Genomic DNA, 19,309 nt, shown 5'->3' with positions numbered 1-19,309 from the left:
CGCTCTTCTTGAACTCCCCTTTCTCCATGGTCATGGTCCCTTAGGGTCTCACTGACGAGCCTCATGAGCTTGTCAAAGTCAGCTTTCCTGAAGTCAAGGACTTCTGTGTTGCTGACTGACATGCCAGCTTTTCAGCGGATGGTGAAGGTGATGAGCTCGTGGTCGCTGTCACCCAGCTTCCCATCAATCACTAGGCTACCGACTAGGTCATCCCCAGTAGCCAGTACCAGGTTGAGCAGCGCTTTGCCTCTCGACTTAAATATAAAGTATAAGTATAAAGTATAAGTATTTTAAGTATAAAAATAATATACTTTGTGGATCCAAGCCTATAATGTCTTTCTTTCATATGCATTTCTTCCTCACTACCAATTACACTGCATTTAAAAAATACAAAGAAAAGATTACAAGTGCAAAGTCAAGTACTTACAAGCTAAAAAATGTTGAAATTAAGCTTGTCCATATCACCTGAACTTGCATACTAGTATTCAGCTGCATAATCACCCATCATTGGATTACCATATTTGAGGTCAGGAAGGAATTTTGTCCCATGGTCAGATTGGTATGGACTGTGGGAGTTTTGCCGTCCACTGTAGTGGGGGGCATGGCCCTCTACTTGCAATCTCTTGAGCATATATTGACAACCTTTAAAGAAGTAGGACATTGGTTTCTTTGGTCCTCCTGCTTTACATGTGGTAGACGATGTTGTTGTGTTGAGTCAAGGTTGACAGTAGTTTTATGAAATGTTTAGATTATGGATTTGCATGGGTTGGACTAAATGACTTCTAGAGGTCCCTTTCAGCCCTACTTCTCTATGACTCTATGATCATTTTTTAAACACATCCCCCAACCCATTCAGTGAATGCCTGAATTCATTTTAGGCCTCATTCAGTGTATTCAGTTTTATTTTCTCCTTCTACCACAGGCGGCAGAAGGCTGGGGTACAGGGCTCAGCCCCTGCAAACATAGGACAGTGGGTAGGGCTGCAAGGCAGCCTGGCAGCAGGCTCCGGGTGACTGCAGCAGAAGTGGGGAGGGGTGCACACGCAGCCAGGATCTCAGCCCGGTGTGTGGATCACAGGCTGCCCAGCATGGCAGGCAAGTATCAATCTTTTTGGTGAAGGGAAAGGGGCCGGTTGGGAGTGGGGGGCAGATCGCGGCCCCCTCAGTAAGGGAGGGAGTGGGGCACAGGCAGGAGCAAGGGCTGGGGCGAGTGGGGCCCTGGTCGGGCCAGGTGGTGAGACAATCAGAGCCCAGACAGCTTGTCCAGGGGCATGGCGGGGGCTCCCGCTGCTGTGCACACCCCAAGAGAGGCCTGGGGAGCATATGCCCCTGGATCTGTGCATGGGACGGAGGCGGCGGCTGCTGTGAACTGAGTTTTGCTCCCTGCGGCAGCTGCCCTGAGATCCATGTGACACCACATGCCTGCTGCCATTGGCTATGCCATGTCCCTTGCTCACCCAACAGTGGGACGATGTGGCCTCGCATGGATCTCGGGGCACCTGCCTCAGGGAGCAAAGCAAAGCAAAGCAAGCAGCAGCAGCTGTCTCTGTCCCACACACAGATTCAGGAGCATATGACCTCCAGGCCTCTCCTGGGTGTGTGCAGTGGCAGGAGCCTCCCTGCCCCCTTGCATGAGCCACTCAGGCTCCAACTGTCCCACCACCCGGCCTGCCCGGGGCTCCATTCCCCCCAGCCCTTGCTCCTGCCTGTGCCCCACTCCCTCCCTCACTGCTGGGGCCTCAATCTGCACCCCCCACGGCCCTTTCCACTCCTCCCACCCTTCCCCCAAAGACTTACCTGCTGGGGGGGGGGCACACATGCATGCATGTTTAGCCCCCCGCCAAAAAAATAATTTTTCCCTCTGCCTATGCCTCCTACCCAGTTAAAGTGTGGTCCTAAGCCTTGCTTACTGCTCATGTAGTGTTCTCACTATAATATATGATGTACTTCACAAATGTTAATGGATTTATCTTCATAACTCCTCCATACATTAGTATTCCTTTTACAGCTAGAGAACTGAGGGACAGAGGAAGTAAGGTCTAATGTACCTGCTAATCATGGGTACCCAACCAGAGACACCTACAGCCTTACCTATAAAAGTATTTAGTTGCTTAGATATGCAAATAAGTGCCTAGTCAAATTTAAGTAAGAGGGCTACTTGTCTTATTGACCATTACATCTTGGGGGAGGCAGGGTAAACAGATCTTTAGGTTTGTTGGACATTCTGAAATGCCAAAAAAACATTTTGGAAATATTCAACTAATGTAAAAGTTTGTTTCAATTTGTTTCAGCTTTGGTTGAAAGTTGTTTGTTTTTTATTTGGATTTTCAATTGCTTAAACATTTTCAAAATTTTTATAAATAATTCAGTTTTGAAATAAAAAGTTATCCCAAATGGAAAACTTGAAATATTTCAGTTATGAAACAGCAGAAATGAACAATTAGAATATAGAGGGATTCTTTTTCTATTTTTTTGTTTTCCAACATGAAATTGATGTGTGTTTGCAAAACCTTTTATATATAATCCTAATTTAGTGACAGCAAATTTTATATTTATATATATTTTGTTTTGTTTTGGGTTTTTTTGCTGAAAAAGGTTTTGACAAAAATAATTAATCCAGATCTAATATGCAAGAGGCAAGGGTTTCTTGGGGTGATATCTTTTACTGGAACAACTGCATAGTTGAGATAGAGTTAGACATGCTTTTGAATGCAAGACATTCTTCTTGAGGTATGAGGAGTAAATGCCAGCTCAGACTTAAAGAAGATTATCTTGCATTCAAAAGCTTGCTACCTCTACCCCAACTATGCAATTGCTCCAGTAAAAGATATCATCTTAAGAAATCCTTGCCTCTTACTTAATCCCTGGACCAACATGGCTACAACATCACCCCAGATCCAATATATACTACCCAATGCTCCTGTCTATCCCACCCAGGCTGATGGCCTCCACCTCACCAACTTAGGCCACTAGCATTAAAATAATGACATGAGGGCATCTGACCTCTAATCCCAACTATTGTGTCTCCTGTTGTGCCGCATGTGCTACCCTAAGCTACCCTGCCACACATTCAAATTTAAGGCAAGATGGAAACCAGATACCAAAATGTTCTACATATTTTTGGGCCATTTTTGTGGCTGGTTTCTTGTTTCAATACATCATTAATTCCCTTAACATAGAACCATAGAAAATTAGGGGTGGAAGGGACATCCAACCCCCTGCTCAAAGCAGGACCATCTCAGCCAAGGTTTTGTCTAGCCGGGTCTTAAAAACCTCCAAGGATGGAGATCCACAACCTCTCAGGGTAACCTGTTCCAGTGTTTTACTACCCTCCTAGTGTGAAAATTCTTCCTAATATCTAGCCTAAACTTGCCTTGCTGCAACTTGAGAACGTTGCTCCTTGTTCTGTCATCTGCCACCACTGACAACAGTCCAGTTCCATCCACTTTTGAACCTTCCTTCAGGTAGTTGAGGGCTGCTATTAAATCCCCTCTGAGTCTTCTCTTCTCTAGACTAAAAAAGCCCAGTTCCTTTAGCCTCTCCTCATAAGTCATGTGCCCCAGCCCCCTCACCATTTTTGTTGCCCTTCACTGGACTCTTTCCATTTTGTCAACATCCTTTCTGTAGTGGAGGGTGGGGGGACAAAACTGGACAGTACTCCAGATGTGGCCTCACCAGGGCTGAATAGAGGGGAATAATCACTTCCCTTGACCTGCTGGCAACACTCCTACCAATACAGCCTAGTATGCCGCTAGCCTTCTTGGCAACAAGGGCACACTTCTGGCTCATATTCAGCTTATTGTCCACTGTAACCCCCAAGTCCTTCTCTGCAGAGCTGCTGCCAGCCAGTCAGCCCCCAGCCTGTACCAGTGCATGTTCCATCCTAAGTGCAGGACTTTGCACTTGTCCTTGTTGAACCTCATGAGATTTCTTTTGGTCTAATCCTCTAATTTCTCTAGGTCATTCTGAATCCTAGCCCTAGCCTCCAGCATACCTACTACTCCCCACATCTTGGTGTCATCTGCAAACTTACTGAGGGTGCACTCTATGCTATCTTCCAGGTAATCAATGAAGATACTGAACAAAACTGGCCCCAGGACTGACCCCTGGGGTTCTCCACTTGATACCAGTTGCCAACTAGACCTCAAGATATTGAGTGCTACCCTCTGAGCCTCATGCTCCAGCCAGTTTTCTATCCATTCTAGAGTCCATTCATCCTGCCCGTACTTCCTTAACTTGCCTGCAAGAATATTGTGGGAGACTGTATCAAAAGCCTTGCTAAAATCAAGCTACACCACATCCACTGGTCTCCCCATATCCACAGAGCCAGTCATCTCATCATGGAAGGCATCATCTGCTGTTTCAGGTTGGTCAGGCATGACTTGCCCATGGTGAATCCATGCTGACAGTTCTTAATCACTTGCTTCTCCTCAAGTGCTTAGAAAATGTGGCAGGGTTACTATTAAATCATGCAGTTAACAAGTTAATCACATCCTAAGTGTCATGTCTGCCATGGCCCTTATGCATCCACTCCTTCCACATCCTGCCCCATCTCCCTCTACTCCTATGCAATCTCTGCCCTTTATTCCTACCTACAACCACCATTTCCCTTGGTTCCTGTCCTACTCTTCCCCTTCCTCTGTGTCTATACATAAAGTCCCAGATTCATTCCATCCTTCCTCTCTGCTTCTTTCTATATACCCCTTTGAACTCTTTGCTTTTGCCTCTTCCCTGACTCCTGTCACCATTTTCCCCACTCAGGTCCTATTTACCTTCTGGTACCTAGAAAAACATCTTCTCTTGAATCATGAAAGCAGGATCATAAAACAGAAAGTGTTGGGCAACCTCAACACCAGGTGTTACCACCTGAACTGCTTCTTGACTTCTCCATCTATTTCTGTCTCAGACACACCCCACCCCCACACCCATCCCCTGTAAGCTCTACTGGTGCAATTCACACAGAGTCAGTATAAATAGCATCCACAACTGGGAGCTGTATCAGTGCAACTACATTGGTTGCAAAGCACCGCTATGGACAAAGATGTTAATTTTGACTATGATAGACTAAATACTCTGCTATTTGTACTATATAGTACAAAAGTACAGAGAAATTATGGCCCCATTGTGCTAGGCAGTGCACTTACACAAAGATTGAGGCTGCCCTTGCCTCAGAGACCTGAAGGAAAGAAAAAGATGGAGTGAGGTGATTTATTAGAGGTCAAACAGCAAGCCAAAGGCTGCATGAGGAATAGTGCCTATACCTCTCCACACCCAGCCCTGTACTGTACCATCATTGCTGGAGTTTTCCTGATCATTCTCATCATTTATTCCCCTTCTTGTTTCTTCTTTTCTTTCCTCCTCTTCAATTTCCATCTTATCCTCTGAAGGCTCCTTTTCTTGGGCAGATGAAATAACCAGTGCTGATTCTTTGTTTGCCTCCTGTTCAGTACTGCTTTCACTGGGTTCATTGGGCTCTATGACTTTCATTGATTCCTCAAGCCTTTCTTTAGTGTCTTCTTTCATTTCTTTCTTGGGAGGAGAGGGCTTTTTGTCCAGACCCATTTCAATAATACAGCTAAAAAAACCAACATGGAAATGTTGAAAATATACATTTTCTAGATACTAAGCATAATGGCATTTTTACACTTTCTCTGGGCAAATTAAAACACCTGCAGTGTCTTGTGTATCAGCATCTCCACACTTCAAAATGGCAGCAGAGGCACTTTAACTACAGCTCACTGAACAAGCTTTAATTACAGTGCCCCTGCCAGCATCACAGGGATGCTGATACACAAGACACGGAGGCTGCTGGAGCGCATTAATAAGCACACTCTACCAGATTCGATTAAATCAAGTCTGCTCCAATGCTCTGTAATTACACCACATCAGAATAGCCTCTCCACACATCTACAGACACACGATGTGCTTATTTTAAAGTGAAACAAATGCATGCATCTGTGCATCCATAAAATTGTGACCTTAAGATTTACCCACCTCCATAATGCATTTTTGAATCCTGGGATGAAACATATATGGAGTAAATCATGGCCAGGCTGTAATATGGTGTGTGGCTCATGAAAAAAAACTGATTTTTCAGTTCAGCTCCCAAACTGAAAAATTAAACTGAGAAAAATACTGTATTTAACTGAATCCAAGAATAAAACCTGAGTTTAGGATGGCTCTCCAATAATCAGATTCTATAAAGGAAAATATATCAACCAGTTACAATTTTCCATGTACAGAATCTGACTATTTGGGGGTCATCTTAAATTCATCCTACCAACGCTGCAGTGGAGAAAGAAGGGGTTGGTGAGGGGGGAGGCACTAGGGAGACAGGCAGTGGGGAGGTAGTAGAGTGGCAGGTGGTAGGGGGCAGGCAGTTGAAGAGGCAGGCTGTGGGGAGACAATGGGATAAGCAATGGTGGGGGGTCAAGCAGTTTGACCCCTGCTTTTGTCCTCCCACCCCTTGCCTCCTGCCACCTGCCCCCCACCCTCCTGCTTCCCCTGCGACCTCATCCCACTATTCCTGCCCCTGCAGCCACCACCTGCCCTATTTCCCTTCCACTTCCACTTGCTCCAGCTTCAACAGGTTCTGGCCCTGTTCCAGCCTGGTGCATGGAGCACATGCTTGTTCTGGCCCAAGCCTGGCCTGGTAAAAACAGCAGGGGTGTGGCAACTCTGACCCCAGCTTCAGGTTGCGGCTGGGGCCAGAATCAAAGCCTGAGCCACAGCAGCTTCTACCCCTCTCCCACCTCATACTTGAAACCAAGATGAGGGGCTTCCCCCCCCCCGCCATGTGAAAAAGGGAGGACCTCATCTTGGATTTGAGTAAATACGGTCTCTTGGTTCAGATCAAACTGAATTTAGTGTTTTTTTTTCAATTTTTCTCACATTTTCCCCAACTTTTGCTTTGTTCAACTCATAACAAAACCTTTTATAGTGTGTAGTGCAATGCTGTTCAATGAGGCCAGATGAGTGGAACAGGGAGGGGCCAGTCTGAGGACCAGATTAGACCCCCACATACCCAGATCAGGCTCTGGGCAGCCTCAGCTGCCTCCATCTAGCACTGGGGCCACGCACCACATCAACATGGCCCTGTGTGCTCAGCACCTCCATGGGCTGAGATCAGGTCCCACAGCACCCCTCATTCCTGATCTAGCACACAGGGCCGCAGTCCATGGAGCTCCCCACAGACCTGGTGTAGTGGGATAACTATTTGATACCAAAGCTGTCCCTGTTTGCACAGTAAGTGGAGGCAGTCTCCCACAATGTGGGAGGGATAACCACCAAATTAAAGATTCTCTCTCCATTGCTGTCTTACCAGACTGTGTGAAGGACTTTATAACCACCAGATTAGAAAGCCTCTCTCCATTGCTGTCTCACTAGACTGTGTTAAATACTTTATACAAAGTGAAACTGTATCAACAGGGGAAATGAGGGAGACCCATCTCAGATCTCCTTATAGCTTGGTGGTTTAGACACTCACCTGAGACACAGGATACAGGTTTAAATATGCTATTTACCTGCTTTAAGGCAGAGATGTGAACCTGGATCTCATACCTTTCTGGAGAATTCCCCACCGATGACACTATAGAGCATTCTGAAGTGAGCCTCCCTCAATCCCTCTTGTTTCTGGTGTCCTAGTTTGTAAAACTGAGTAATTCTCTTGCTTGATAAGTAAGACATTCAAATGGGACTCCTGGGTTCCAGCATCTCCTCTAGTAAATTTTCAGTTATGAAATGAAATAGTCTCTGCAGGAAATAATGAAAGCCACCTTGAGCCATCCCAGAAAGCCAGGCAGTTAGGACAGAGGCTCTAATCCCCTGCAGAGGAAGAAAGTGAACCCAAGACTTTCATATCCTTCTCCTGCATTCCAACCTGGTGTGATGTACATTATCCCCCTTCAGTTTCTTAAGCATCTCTCTCATTCTCCCTACCAAACTTCAATTCTAACATAAAGCTGTCCCTGCCCCTACATCTCCTAACGTGACATAAGATGTCCTGGAAATGTCAAGAAATTGATGTTCAGAACCTGGAATTTCAGAAACTGACATCCAACTTTTCAAGCATTAAAAAAAAAAATAAGCATGAATAATTGTGAGGTCAAGTGAAGGGAGGCAAGGGTGGTTTCTCGCCTGTTACTTCATTTGTGCCCAGAATGTCTTATGTTGCTGAAGTACTGAAGTTAAAATGTTCCAGGTAGGTAGATATTTAAGGCTCCAGTCTTGCAACAGACAGGATTGGACATACAGTATTTACTCAAATATAATATGAGGTTTTTCTCCCAGTCGTCATGGAGCAGTGGGGAGGGGAAAGCTCCTCATCTTACATTTGCATACAAGGAAAGTTCATTAAATATATTGTCTATCATTAAATTACTGCCAACAGCAGCTTGCACTCAGTAATGAAAACCAACTGTGAAGCTGATTAACTGCATGACTCAACATGCCTATAAAACACATGGCCCATAATAGGCAAACATCCTGATGAGAACCTACCACAAGCATAGGTCAGTGCAGCCTATCTGAATAAGGTATATGGTAGTTCCCATTGGGCTCAATCGCCCTTAGTGCTGACCTCTTTTTCCAGTCATGATGAGCCACTGCACTGAATGCTTTTCAACTTCATCTTCACTCCTATAGCTGAGCTGCACTGTTCTTTATCATTTCCAATATTTCCTGTTTCTTCACAAGCCTTAAATGTCTGGCAAACATAACCAAACATGATCCCATATAGTTCACCTAGAATCCCTCTGCCACCCCCTCCCTTGGCCTGTTACACATGATTAGTGTGATCCCACACTCCATGAGGTAAAGCCAGATCAGGCTGCCTTGTGCCTAATAATCTGCATATAAACATTTGGACTCATAACAAGAACACCCAGTTCCAGTCATGAGTGGGGGGTTAATTAGCACAAGGATGATTTGGGGTGGGGGGAGGAGGTAGTCTGAAGTATATACACATACCAAGCAGTGCTGAGCTGTTGGGGTACTATGGCTTGAAATGTTGTTGAGTCTGCTGGAGCCCAACCCAATGAACTATATCAGTGGTTTTCAAACCTTTCTGTATCAGGACCCATTTGTAACATTGATAGCCAGTCCTGACCCAGTAAATTGCTTAAGCAGAAAACAGCCCCCCAGCCCTGCCAGTGCCTGTCACTCTGCTGCCTCCTCGCCCCCCACATCCCCAGGCCCCGGTCCCCCATTGTGTGGGGCAGGGGGAGGGTGTGAGGCATGGAGGACCCCAAGCAGCCCCTTGCAGGCTAGAACTCTGCCAGGCTGCATGGGAAAAACCACAGTTTCCCACGTTTTTCTCCTTTAAAGGAGAATCCATTTTTAAAGTTTGTTCATGACCCCTTCATATATTCTTGTAATCCACTTGTGGGTTGTGAACCATGGGTTGAGAAACACTGAACTATACTTGAAATCCTGAGCCTTTTGGCTTTGGATTAGTATCATACATAGTTTGTATTAGAGATAAGTAGGTACAAAAGTGCTGCTTAAAAGTATCTTTATGGAGTACCTGTGCTGAAATTTGCAGCAGTTTACAACTTATTGCAACTTGCTACAGGCATGTCTATTTCAGTCAGGATTTTCAGATTTGCCTCTCACTCTCATGTGTTCAGGGAGAGCAGGTTTTCACAGTAAGGGTGAGGGGGAAGCAGGTGCAGAGCTAAGAAGTTAGGGGGTGGGGGCAGGGACAGAGGGCAAGGAGGCCACCTGACCCTCCTCCTAGATTTATTTTCCCTGCTGTAGCAGTGGGAAGGGGGGCGGGCGGGGGGGTGGAGGGCAAATTCAAGGCAAACCTTGAATAATTAGTCTATATCTGGAAAATTATAACAAATGTATAAATTTACCATATATAGAATCATATTATTGGGAAGTCATCTTATAGTGAAATAAATATGGTATTTCAGTTCTAAATACTTTGTGGAATCAGGACTTAAGCATCCCTAGACATGATCCAAACCCCCATGGAAATCAAGGGAAAAGTCCCCATACTTTGGATCAAGCTCTTAATTTGTAGATGTAAAATCATACCCAGAATTACATGTACTCCTAACTTTGTCCATGCCAAACTCTGTCCATGACTTTACAGGGTGTGACTTGCAGAGAGTATGAAAGGAACCTAGGGAAGAAACCTTACTGAAAAGGAAACTTTAGGTCAAAGAGTGAGATGGAGTGGAGGGGGGGTGAGAGAGAGAGAGAGATTTTATTAAGTACAGAGGAGCATTTTTCCCTCCCAATATGAAATAATCTGAATAATTTCAGATCAGGATCAGTTCTGGCTATCTATGCACACACGTACAACACAGAAAAACAGATATTTGGACTAGTCAGGGTATCTTCTGAAACAGCATTCTTAATTCAGATGCTTTCCACTCCACAAAACTCCTTATCACAACAGCATTTGCATAAATCATGTAAATGTTAGTTTCAAGTGGGAAAATGTGTTATGGCAGAATTTCTCCTCAGAATCCGGTGCTTATCTCAAAAGTTAGTGCGACTCAGTGGGGGTTCTCTCCCTAACCAACTGTCTGCTGTTATTTTCTTAAATATTTTATGGAAAGAATAAATAGATTAAAAATTATACATGGCGGCAGCAGTTCTCCCACCTGACACTGCCTGGAAAAATCAGTCAGAAGGATGATTTTATTCTAATTTAAGCTTCTCAGCATAAACTGCAGGTACTAATCAAGGAACTGACTTTTGCCCTAAATAAAAGAGGGGCTCTGTTCTGCTCATATATGTTTTATGTGCCATAGGGAGCATCCATATTGTTCCATACTACAGCCAGGGAAATGATAGCATGTCAACCTTCAAGTCAGAACTGTTATCCCAAATCCAAATTTTCATTGCATTAAAAAAAAAAAAAAAAAAAAGATTCTTCTAGTCTTCTTGGTTGTAAAGAAAGCCTTAAGACTAAGAGCTGAGCAGATGTGGCTGTTTATAGATTCTGTATTTCCATACCGATAGCAGGGGGATGCTCTGTCCACATTGACGAAACCAAAGTATCCTTGTTTGCCTCCCAGTCTCGCACCTTTCCGATGCTTGTATTCACAGCAGGAGCTCAGCCTGTCCACTTGTATCCCATTGAGAAAAAAGGTGAGACTGAAGGGGAAGCCATGATGCCGCTTTGAGGTGAACTGAAAGGTCTCTGTAATTGAAGAAAGAAAATGGCTAACACTGTTGTCAGCCTGTTTCCATTGATAGATACCTGCCTTGTCTACATAAAGTGCCCAAACTGCAGACCACATGAGACCTGATTTTTGGTGCTCAGTTGCATTGCAGCTCATTATGCAAGCAAATCATCCTGCAACTAGACATTGTAGATCTTGCTAACACCTCTGCAACCAGCTACAACATTGTCATTAAGGCCATTCAAAACTCCATTGCAGCAGTAGGGAACAGCACCCAGAGCCTCCCACCTCAAAAATACTGGCGCTTGCCACTAGAGTTAGAGAGGGATATTAGCAGTAGCAGGCTTGTGACACGCAGTTGAGTACTAGTTCTCTCTACCAGTAGACAGTAGAGTACCTACAAAGCCCAACCACAATCAGTGTAAAAGCAGTAGCAACCACAATGAGTTATGTACAGCACTGTGAATGAAACCAGAGCTGTTGCTTCAACTTCCTTTCCTCAGTATGAAGACTGAAGCCACCCCTTCCCCAACAGTCATTAATCTTTGGGCTGCACAGACACAGTAATATAGCACCATGAGGAGACTGCACTGTGGCTGCAGCAAGGCTTTATGCAGGATAGTTATATAGTCTTGGGGGACAATGAGAAAATTTGTCTTGGACCTCTGGGCTGGGTTAAAGGTTGTGATCTGTAGAAGCCCTTCCTTCTGTAACTGCAGATCTGCTAGCCATGATCCTTCCTCCCCTACGCTCTGCACCCAGCTGTGTGATGCATAGGAGGTAAGGAACCATCCCAAGTTACCTGCATCACAATCCTACCCCCTCTCTCATGCAGCAGAGCAGCTGTGCTTCTTCTGCTTCCAGGGGTCTCCTTGCATGACATTCAGGTTTCACGAGTGGCACATTCCCAGGGCCTGATTCCCCTTTCACTCACCAACGTGAGTAACTACAGAGAAGCCAGAGGAGTCATACTACTATAACAGGGGATCAGATTCATGCCCCCAGTGTGTACTTTTCCTTCTGGAATAATAAAGAGCATGCAGTGATATATTACAGCAACCTAGAAACAGATAACTTGGTATTCAGGGACAGTTTACTCCTGCAAATATTTTATTAACCATAGAGGATTGAACCCACAGTATTTGTTAGCTCACTCCTCTGAATTCCTCCTTCCGTAATTTGCAAAAGTAATTGCAGCCTCATTTGCAATCATGAAACAGTAAATCTAGATTTAGTTTAGAGGCAGCTGGTATATAAGTCCCTGGATGCACATATCTTGACTGAGCTCAGCTGAAATCATTTTGATATCACATCAACAGTTTATCTATAAAATAAGATGTTGCCAGAATTAAAATGAACTCTTCAACTTTGAATCCTTACCTCTTTCCAGGAGCTTGCCTTTGTAAACACAAAGGTTTTCTCCTCCACAATGCTGCTGATAGACTTTGATTTCATCTCTGTAATCGGTATCATCATGAGATAAGTGCACATTTTTTCCTAAATAAATCATGGTAACAGATGCGTTGCTCCGTAATGAGGGCTTGTGGAATTTTCCTGAATCCTAGAACAGGGAAAACAAAAAATGCAGTCAGTTCCTATCTCTGAACAAGGGGTGAACAAAGGGACAGCATTTGTACATTTTTAAAGTACTTATTCACTTGTTCTCTCACCAAAGTTAATCTATCTGAATTTCAAATAGATCCAGTACTCCTATCAAATCTTTGGCCCCTATCTGCCATGATAGCAATGCAAAGCTGCTCCTGCCTTGGGGCACTGGACATGTCAGGTGTGTGCTGCTGGGAGCTGAGCATGCTGTGTTCCAGCAATCCCCAGATGGCATCATAAACCCAAGTGACCAATCTAGCTTCAATAAAAAGAATCCTCAGAGCTACTCTTACTCACAAGTGAAATGAAAATGGTAGTGAACCAGACCCAAAAACTAGTGCCTGCGCATCTTCATCAGACATATGTTCCATACATGGAAGAGTTGCATTTTCTTTGAATTAGTAAATATCCAAATCTGACTTTGTGTATTTTGGTATCTAAAACCTAAATTGGCTTCTCTCCCAATTGTAGGGCCCCAGGTCTTATTTATTCCTATATGTCAGCTGACTTTTAGAATTGAAGTACTCCATTCTGCTTGAAAAGCACTTTGAGTTGCAGCAGGGCAAACTTAACATAGCAAATCATTTAGACAGTTAATTATATCTTTCTCAGGTTGTGAACCATCTACAAGCAGGTTTTGATTTTGATTAGTCTGTTCATTATAAAGAACTTTTTGGCCAATGGTTCAGAGAGGAAAAGTGACAGTTTACAATACAAATCTTCTGCTAACAGAAGATGGACTGGATGATCCAATCGGTCTTTTCCGTCCTCTGATTCCTTGAGCATGATATGAGCCTCACTGGACCTAATGCAAAACTGCCATGAAAATGGATCGTGTCCTTTTTGTCAGATGCTTGGACCAACTGCATCAGGATGTTGGTTGGTCTGAAGCAGTGAAAGCTAAAAACAAAGTTAATGTGAACAAAGTTGTAAAAGGGGTGATGATCCCAACACTCTGAACTCGATACTTTCTTAATTGGAAAGGCCTTGTAAATTGACCTTTAAGAAGAGTTTCATATTAATAATCAAAAGAGAAAAATCAGCTGAACTGTGGTTTTCTTAAGTATATATAGCTACAACTGCAAAAAAAAACAAAACAAGACAGAAAAAAAATAAATTAATTCCTTTCCTAGTTTTTCATTTGGATCACTTCCAAGGGATGATTTCAGGCACTGTTGAATCAATGCCTGTCTAGATATTAATATATTAAAAGAATATATCAAATTAATTCAGCTGTTGAAAAGCCCTGGCTGCTGTATTCAACTGAAAACAATGCAATATCTTGTTACACTTGAAAAAAGAAACATTTAGAGCAAGATTATGCTTTTATTACACTTGCCAAAGAAAAGATCCAGCTGGAATTACCACTGTTACTCTGGCACATAGGACTGAGGCTACACAGCACGTGTCCACCAACACTGGGCCTGTTCTGCTGTCCTTGCTCCTCTCCTGTCTAGGAGGCTGACCCCACTTTTAGTGCCTTCAGAACAATCCTTGAACTGCCGCTGGGACACATTCCAAGCTGCTCGAAAGGGGGGCACACGGAGTAGCTTTAAGAAAACTCTGTATCCTTCCCACAGAACTTAGCACAAATCAAAGCAGTACGAGGGTTCCTTTGTGATACCCGACAACACAGAACCCCAGCCCGTGTCCTTGGCTGCACCCCTACATTAGCAGCTAGGAGTGAAGGTGACAGGCTATCTCCTTTTCTAGCTCCCTGCTGTCACAACCCAAAGGGTGTGATTTTTGTTTGTGTGCTTCGGCACTGCTAAATTGTTCCCACTAAATTGCAGCTTCTTTGCACGGTGGAGTTTTCTGCTGCAAAAGAGAACCCCGGTGCAAAAGAATTCCCGCCACCAGCTTTCCTTGCAGGGTGCATTTCTTTGTTGCAGCACAGAGATGCTCGTTGCAAAGAGTTCCCGCCATTTGTATGCTAATTTGAGCCCCATTATTGGACAGTTCTAATTTATTCAGATGTGGCGGCTAGTGATTGGCTTGCTAGCCATATAAAAGGCTTGAGTGGTTTCCGCCCAAGTTGGAGGACTCAATGAACACCAGGAGGAGGAGACTTCACACTGTGAAGATCTCTAAGTGCTGCGGAGCCTATCGGACCCAGTGCATTTCAAGCAGGCAACAGGGGTCTGATCAGCCTCTAGCCTCTCCCCGTCACCGAGCGCAATCCTCGACGTATCCCTCTCCCTGCGCCCTGTGCGCAAAAGGATCCACGGAGCCTAGCAAACTTTGTGTGAGTCTATTCAGAGCTCTTTTGTCTCGAGTACTTTCTTCGGTTGGCACGACGGGCTCGCGGTTTAGAGCCTCCAACCAGACGGGCTAGAAGAGTGTTCACGGGAAGGAACTCTAGTCCGCCTCTTATCTTTTCTATCTGCAACTGTAACTCAAGCAAGTTTTCCTGCCTGCACCGCGACCATCTTTGGTGTAAGTAAATAATCTTTGAATCAACCACTATGCCTCTGTGACTAATTCTAGCCCGTGCGTGCCTTGCCGCCGCACTGTCTCCTCTGACCCCGCGTGCCCGGGCTGCTGGCCACAGCCCGCGTGCGCAAAGACGGGTCCGCATATCGCTCCCGGCTCGCACATGGCGACATGGATGGGATCGGGAGGCGGCCCGCACACCTGCTACCTACAAACATGCAGCATGTGGAACTCATTCCCAGAGGAGTTCACTGAGTCCAAGAGCTTAAGATGCAAAGAGAGATTGAACATTCATTCATATGGATTATATGGAGTCATAAGTTACTGCCAGCAAACATTCTACGTGGGAAGCAAATTTCACACTCCTGTCTCATTACACATCCCTCATAGTCACAGACAATATTAGGGCATCAAGGACACACATCAGATGCAGTGGGTGCGTAGGTGACTGAGAAGGCTAATGTGTGACAAATTCTCTTCCACAAAGCTCACATGTTCATGTGCCCTGTAAGCCAGGTTGCTGCTGTCATAATTCCTGTCTCCTTGTATGCTTTTCTAGCCTACAGGGATGTTGTCACTGTTCAAAATGCACCATACCTACTTTTGCCTTGGTGCTTCATTGATGTATGTCAGCACTCAAAGGGCGCATCCAGATGAGCGAGCATGTGCCTCTTGCAGTGCTTCAAACCCCTTTGAGACACTGCAAGAGGCATGTGGGGGAACAAAAAAATGTTTCCCACACTGCAAATTTGCAACGTGGGGGCAAAATTAGATCCTGTCAAAAAATACCCTGTGGGGAAAAGCGAGACAATCTGAGGCAATCGGAGGCTTGGTCCTCCACAGAGATGCTCTGGTAGCCAGCCAGAGCATCTCTATGGCTGGCCCTTGCCCCAGTGCTGAAGCACGCTGCCTGCCTGTGTAGGGCAGGAAGTGGGGCAAGCTGCAGGGACCTGGATCCGGCTTTGTGGCAGGTAAGTGAGGGGGTTGGAGGGCTGGAGGAGGTGGGGAGGGGACCATGGAGAGGGGTCCGCCCGATCTCAGCTCCCATTCATTCCCCCCACCCCTGATCACTCTCCCACCCAGCCCCAGCCCCACCACACTCACCAGCAGTAGCAGCAGTGGTCGGGGCTGTTCGGGGCTTCATGGCACATAGGGGGCAGCAGGGCTCAGCCCCAGCTGCCTGGCACCCGTGCTGCTGTATCGCATGGGCGTGGCCTGGCTCAGCAGGATACCACGTGCTGTCCCAAAGCTCCTGGCCACTTGGCCTGAGCGGTGCCAAGCCCCAGGTGACAGCTGCAGCACCCCTGAGCTGCGAGACAGCGCGCGGCCCCCAGCTGAGCCAAGCCACACCTGCACGACATGAAAACTGCAGCATGGGGGCCAGGTGGCTAAGGCCAAGCCCCACTGCCCCTGGCAGCCCCACACCTTGCGGAGGGGCTGCGCCATGAGGCCCTGAGCCACCCTGACCGCTGCTGCTGCTGGTAAGCTGCAGATGGTGCAAGAGGCTGAAGCCAGGCAGGGGAGCGATGTAGGGGTGGGGGCAGCAGCCGAGAGCAGGAGGCTAGAGCCAACCAGGGGAATCCCTGAATCATCTCTGGGCTCTTGATCGCTCCCCTACTTGTTTCCACCTCCTGGTCATTCTCCTGCTCATCTCCAGCCTCCAGAGAACTGGAGACAGAGGAGGAGAATGAGAAGGGGAATAGTGACAAGCTGGAGATGCTCCTCTGCTTGTCTCCAGCCTCCCAAGGCTGGAGACGAGCAGGAGAACAAGCAAGAGGCTGGAGACAGCAGGGGAATGTGCTGGGACCCTGCAGGCAGGGTAGTCCATGTGCGGGGGGGGGGGCGCTCTGCTTTGTTGGGGGCAGGGGACCCACCCCTCCTAAGCAGCCCCTACACCCACACCTACCCACACACTGACTGGTATCCCCCCACATCCCTCCATACTCACCCATCTCTTCATGGATTGCCTCTGGCCCACAGGCCTTAGGTTAACAGCCCCTGTTCTGGGGTATTTTCTTATCATTCTCCCATCCCATGTGGCCAGTGCCACTGAGCACTTACAATTAATGTTCAATATTTATGCAATCAGCATACTAAACAACCTCAGTCTGTCATACCAGTTAAGGTGAAATCAAATTCACTGGAATCTCTGCTACAGTGTCTCTAGCTGCTGGATGGGACTTCTTCATACTTTCCAAATCCCACATCTATGTAGCAGTCAGTAGTAGCACTGCCCTGTAGACTGTACTTCTCCAGTGAGTCTGCCAAAGGCCACACTACCTTTACAGACATGAGAGCTCACCCTCATTAATTCAGGCACAGCTAGTCAGGACACTTCCAAGAGAGATGAATTCATGAATGAAAGACAGTTCATTTCCACCTAAGGTTATTCAAAAGTTTTGCATAGCTTCTTTTCAGGGCTGGCTGGTGCTGGACATCGTATTTATCTGTTTTATAGTTGGCCCAAAATCCAGATCTCCTGATCTGGCCAAAGCTTTGGGGATGTTAGTGAAAGCCAAATAGAAATGTTGGTTTTGTTCCTGGGAACTAATATGTACCTACCATTCTCTAGCTAGCTGACTGTGAAACTCTCTCCAGGATTTTCCTATCCATCATGTGCAAGAGCAAAGCGTTGAAGAGGATCCAAAATAGTCTTACTACCTGTGGCCAAGAGAGAGATCACCTGATAATTACCACAGTCTTATTTCTCAACTATGCCCATGTAGATTTAAATAATGGCTGGGTCTTTGAGGGAATGCTCCTTTCATCCCATATTCAGGAAAAGAACTGTTGTAAGTGCCCAGCTAGGATCTTGCATCCAATTTTATAAACTTCTCTGAGTATTGCATCTGATCCAGATGTTGCACCATTTCTCAGCAATGCAACAACAGTTTCTACTTCTTCCCAAGTCAGCACTGTGTTAAAGGCATCAGCATGCCCAGGTTGTGTGAAGCTACGTTGTACACCCTTGGCAATATTCTGTTCAATGCTGAGTAGCTCCTAAAAATGTTGTACCTACTATACCATCGTGTTTTGTGAGCAGTGCTTTCACCTCCCTGCTCTTTATCAGCATTAACACAGCACAAGTTGGTCCACAGGTGGTTGAGATCTGCATAGAACTGCCCCTGTTACTCTTCTAAGTTGACAACTGATGAGTAAACCTGCTTCAGAAAGTTTGTCATGAAGTGCAAGGCTACATTACTATAGTCCATTCTGACAATCATAGTTAAGAAGGGCCAAGTTCATTTTAGTGTACTATAACTTTTCTTCAAGCAAAAGTTGAATAGCTTCATCAGGTTTTTTAGCCATAACTACCTACTCCAGGTTCTTTACCGCACCTTCACTTTGTCCAGAAACAGGCATCTGGCTTAGATGGACCTTGAGTCCAATTAAATATGACAATTTCTATGCCCCTGTTTTCAAACACCAATATTTTTAACTAGATTTAAAAACTCTAAATATTTTAGTGTATGTGGAACCAGATACCTAATATAACCACTATACCTTTTTTTTCTTTCTACTAATACAGGTCAACACAGGTCCAGTCACTTCAACTACAATATCCAGTCTCTTCATATACACAGTTGAAAGTGATGTTCTCTAAGACACGTAATGTAAATACCAACAAGACAAAAAGTACCTTTGTTAAAAGTTGCTCTAAGCCATTTGGTGCAGTGGTGGGACGAAATAGTCTCCCTCTGGCTGCCCCATGTCTCACAGACTTTCCATTCTTATCTCCTTTTTGGGGTGGGGGTGGCACTGGTATCACATAATTGTTAATGATGGGAAGTTGATATGGGGATATTCCATTCGAGTAATCCACTGAATTTGTCAATCCTATCATACCTTTATTTCCCTGCAATTATATTAACAGGTTAAAACCAAGTTCATGCAAATACTGAATTTACTCAGCACAACTCAGTACTGTATTGGACTGTACATGGTCTGACTGTGTTTTGTGTTTTCCATTCAGAAAACAAACAGATTTAAAAAAAAAAAACCCTCCATAATTTGTGTCCAAGGTTTTGTTCATGCAGTCATTTGTGTATGAAACAAAGAATCTGAATTTCATATACAAACCTGCAAATGCAAATGGAGACACAGCTCCGGTCTTTTGAAAAGTTGAACCCC

General features: G+C 45.3%; 1 protein-coding gene across 3 annotated transcripts in view; it reads right to left on the bottom strand.

Annotated features, from left to right (window-relative positions):
- Nucleotides 1-19,309, bottom strand: part of ERICH3 (glutamate rich 3) — an 81,429-nt gene that overhangs the window by 37,482 nt on the left and 24,638 nt on the right. For all 3 annotated transcript variants that reach the window (XM_025201828.1, XM_025201826.1, XM_025201827.1), the window contains exons 7-10: nt 18,819-19,034; nt 12,521-12,701; nt 10,971-11,157; nt 5,288-5,574 (exon numbers count right to left, since the gene is read on the bottom strand). In XM_025201828.1, the coding sequence (XP_025057613.1) occupies nt 5,288-5,574; nt 10,971-11,157; nt 12,521-12,701; nt 18,819-19,034 (871 nt within the window). The remainder of the gene's footprint in view (nt 1-5,287; nt 5,575-10,970; nt 11,158-12,520; nt 12,702-18,818; nt 19,035-19,309) is intronic.

This window comes from Alligator sinensis, unplaced genomic scaffold (genome assembly GCF_000455745.1).
Source record: "Alligator sinensis unplaced genomic scaffold, ASM45574v1 scaffold853_1, whole genome shotgun sequence".
In the NCBI taxonomy this organism is placed as follows: Eukaryota; Metazoa; Chordata; order Crocodylia; family Alligatoridae; genus Alligator; species Alligator sinensis.
Note: the sequence above shows the minus strand (reverse complement) of the source record. Positions and strands in the feature narration are given on the sequence as shown.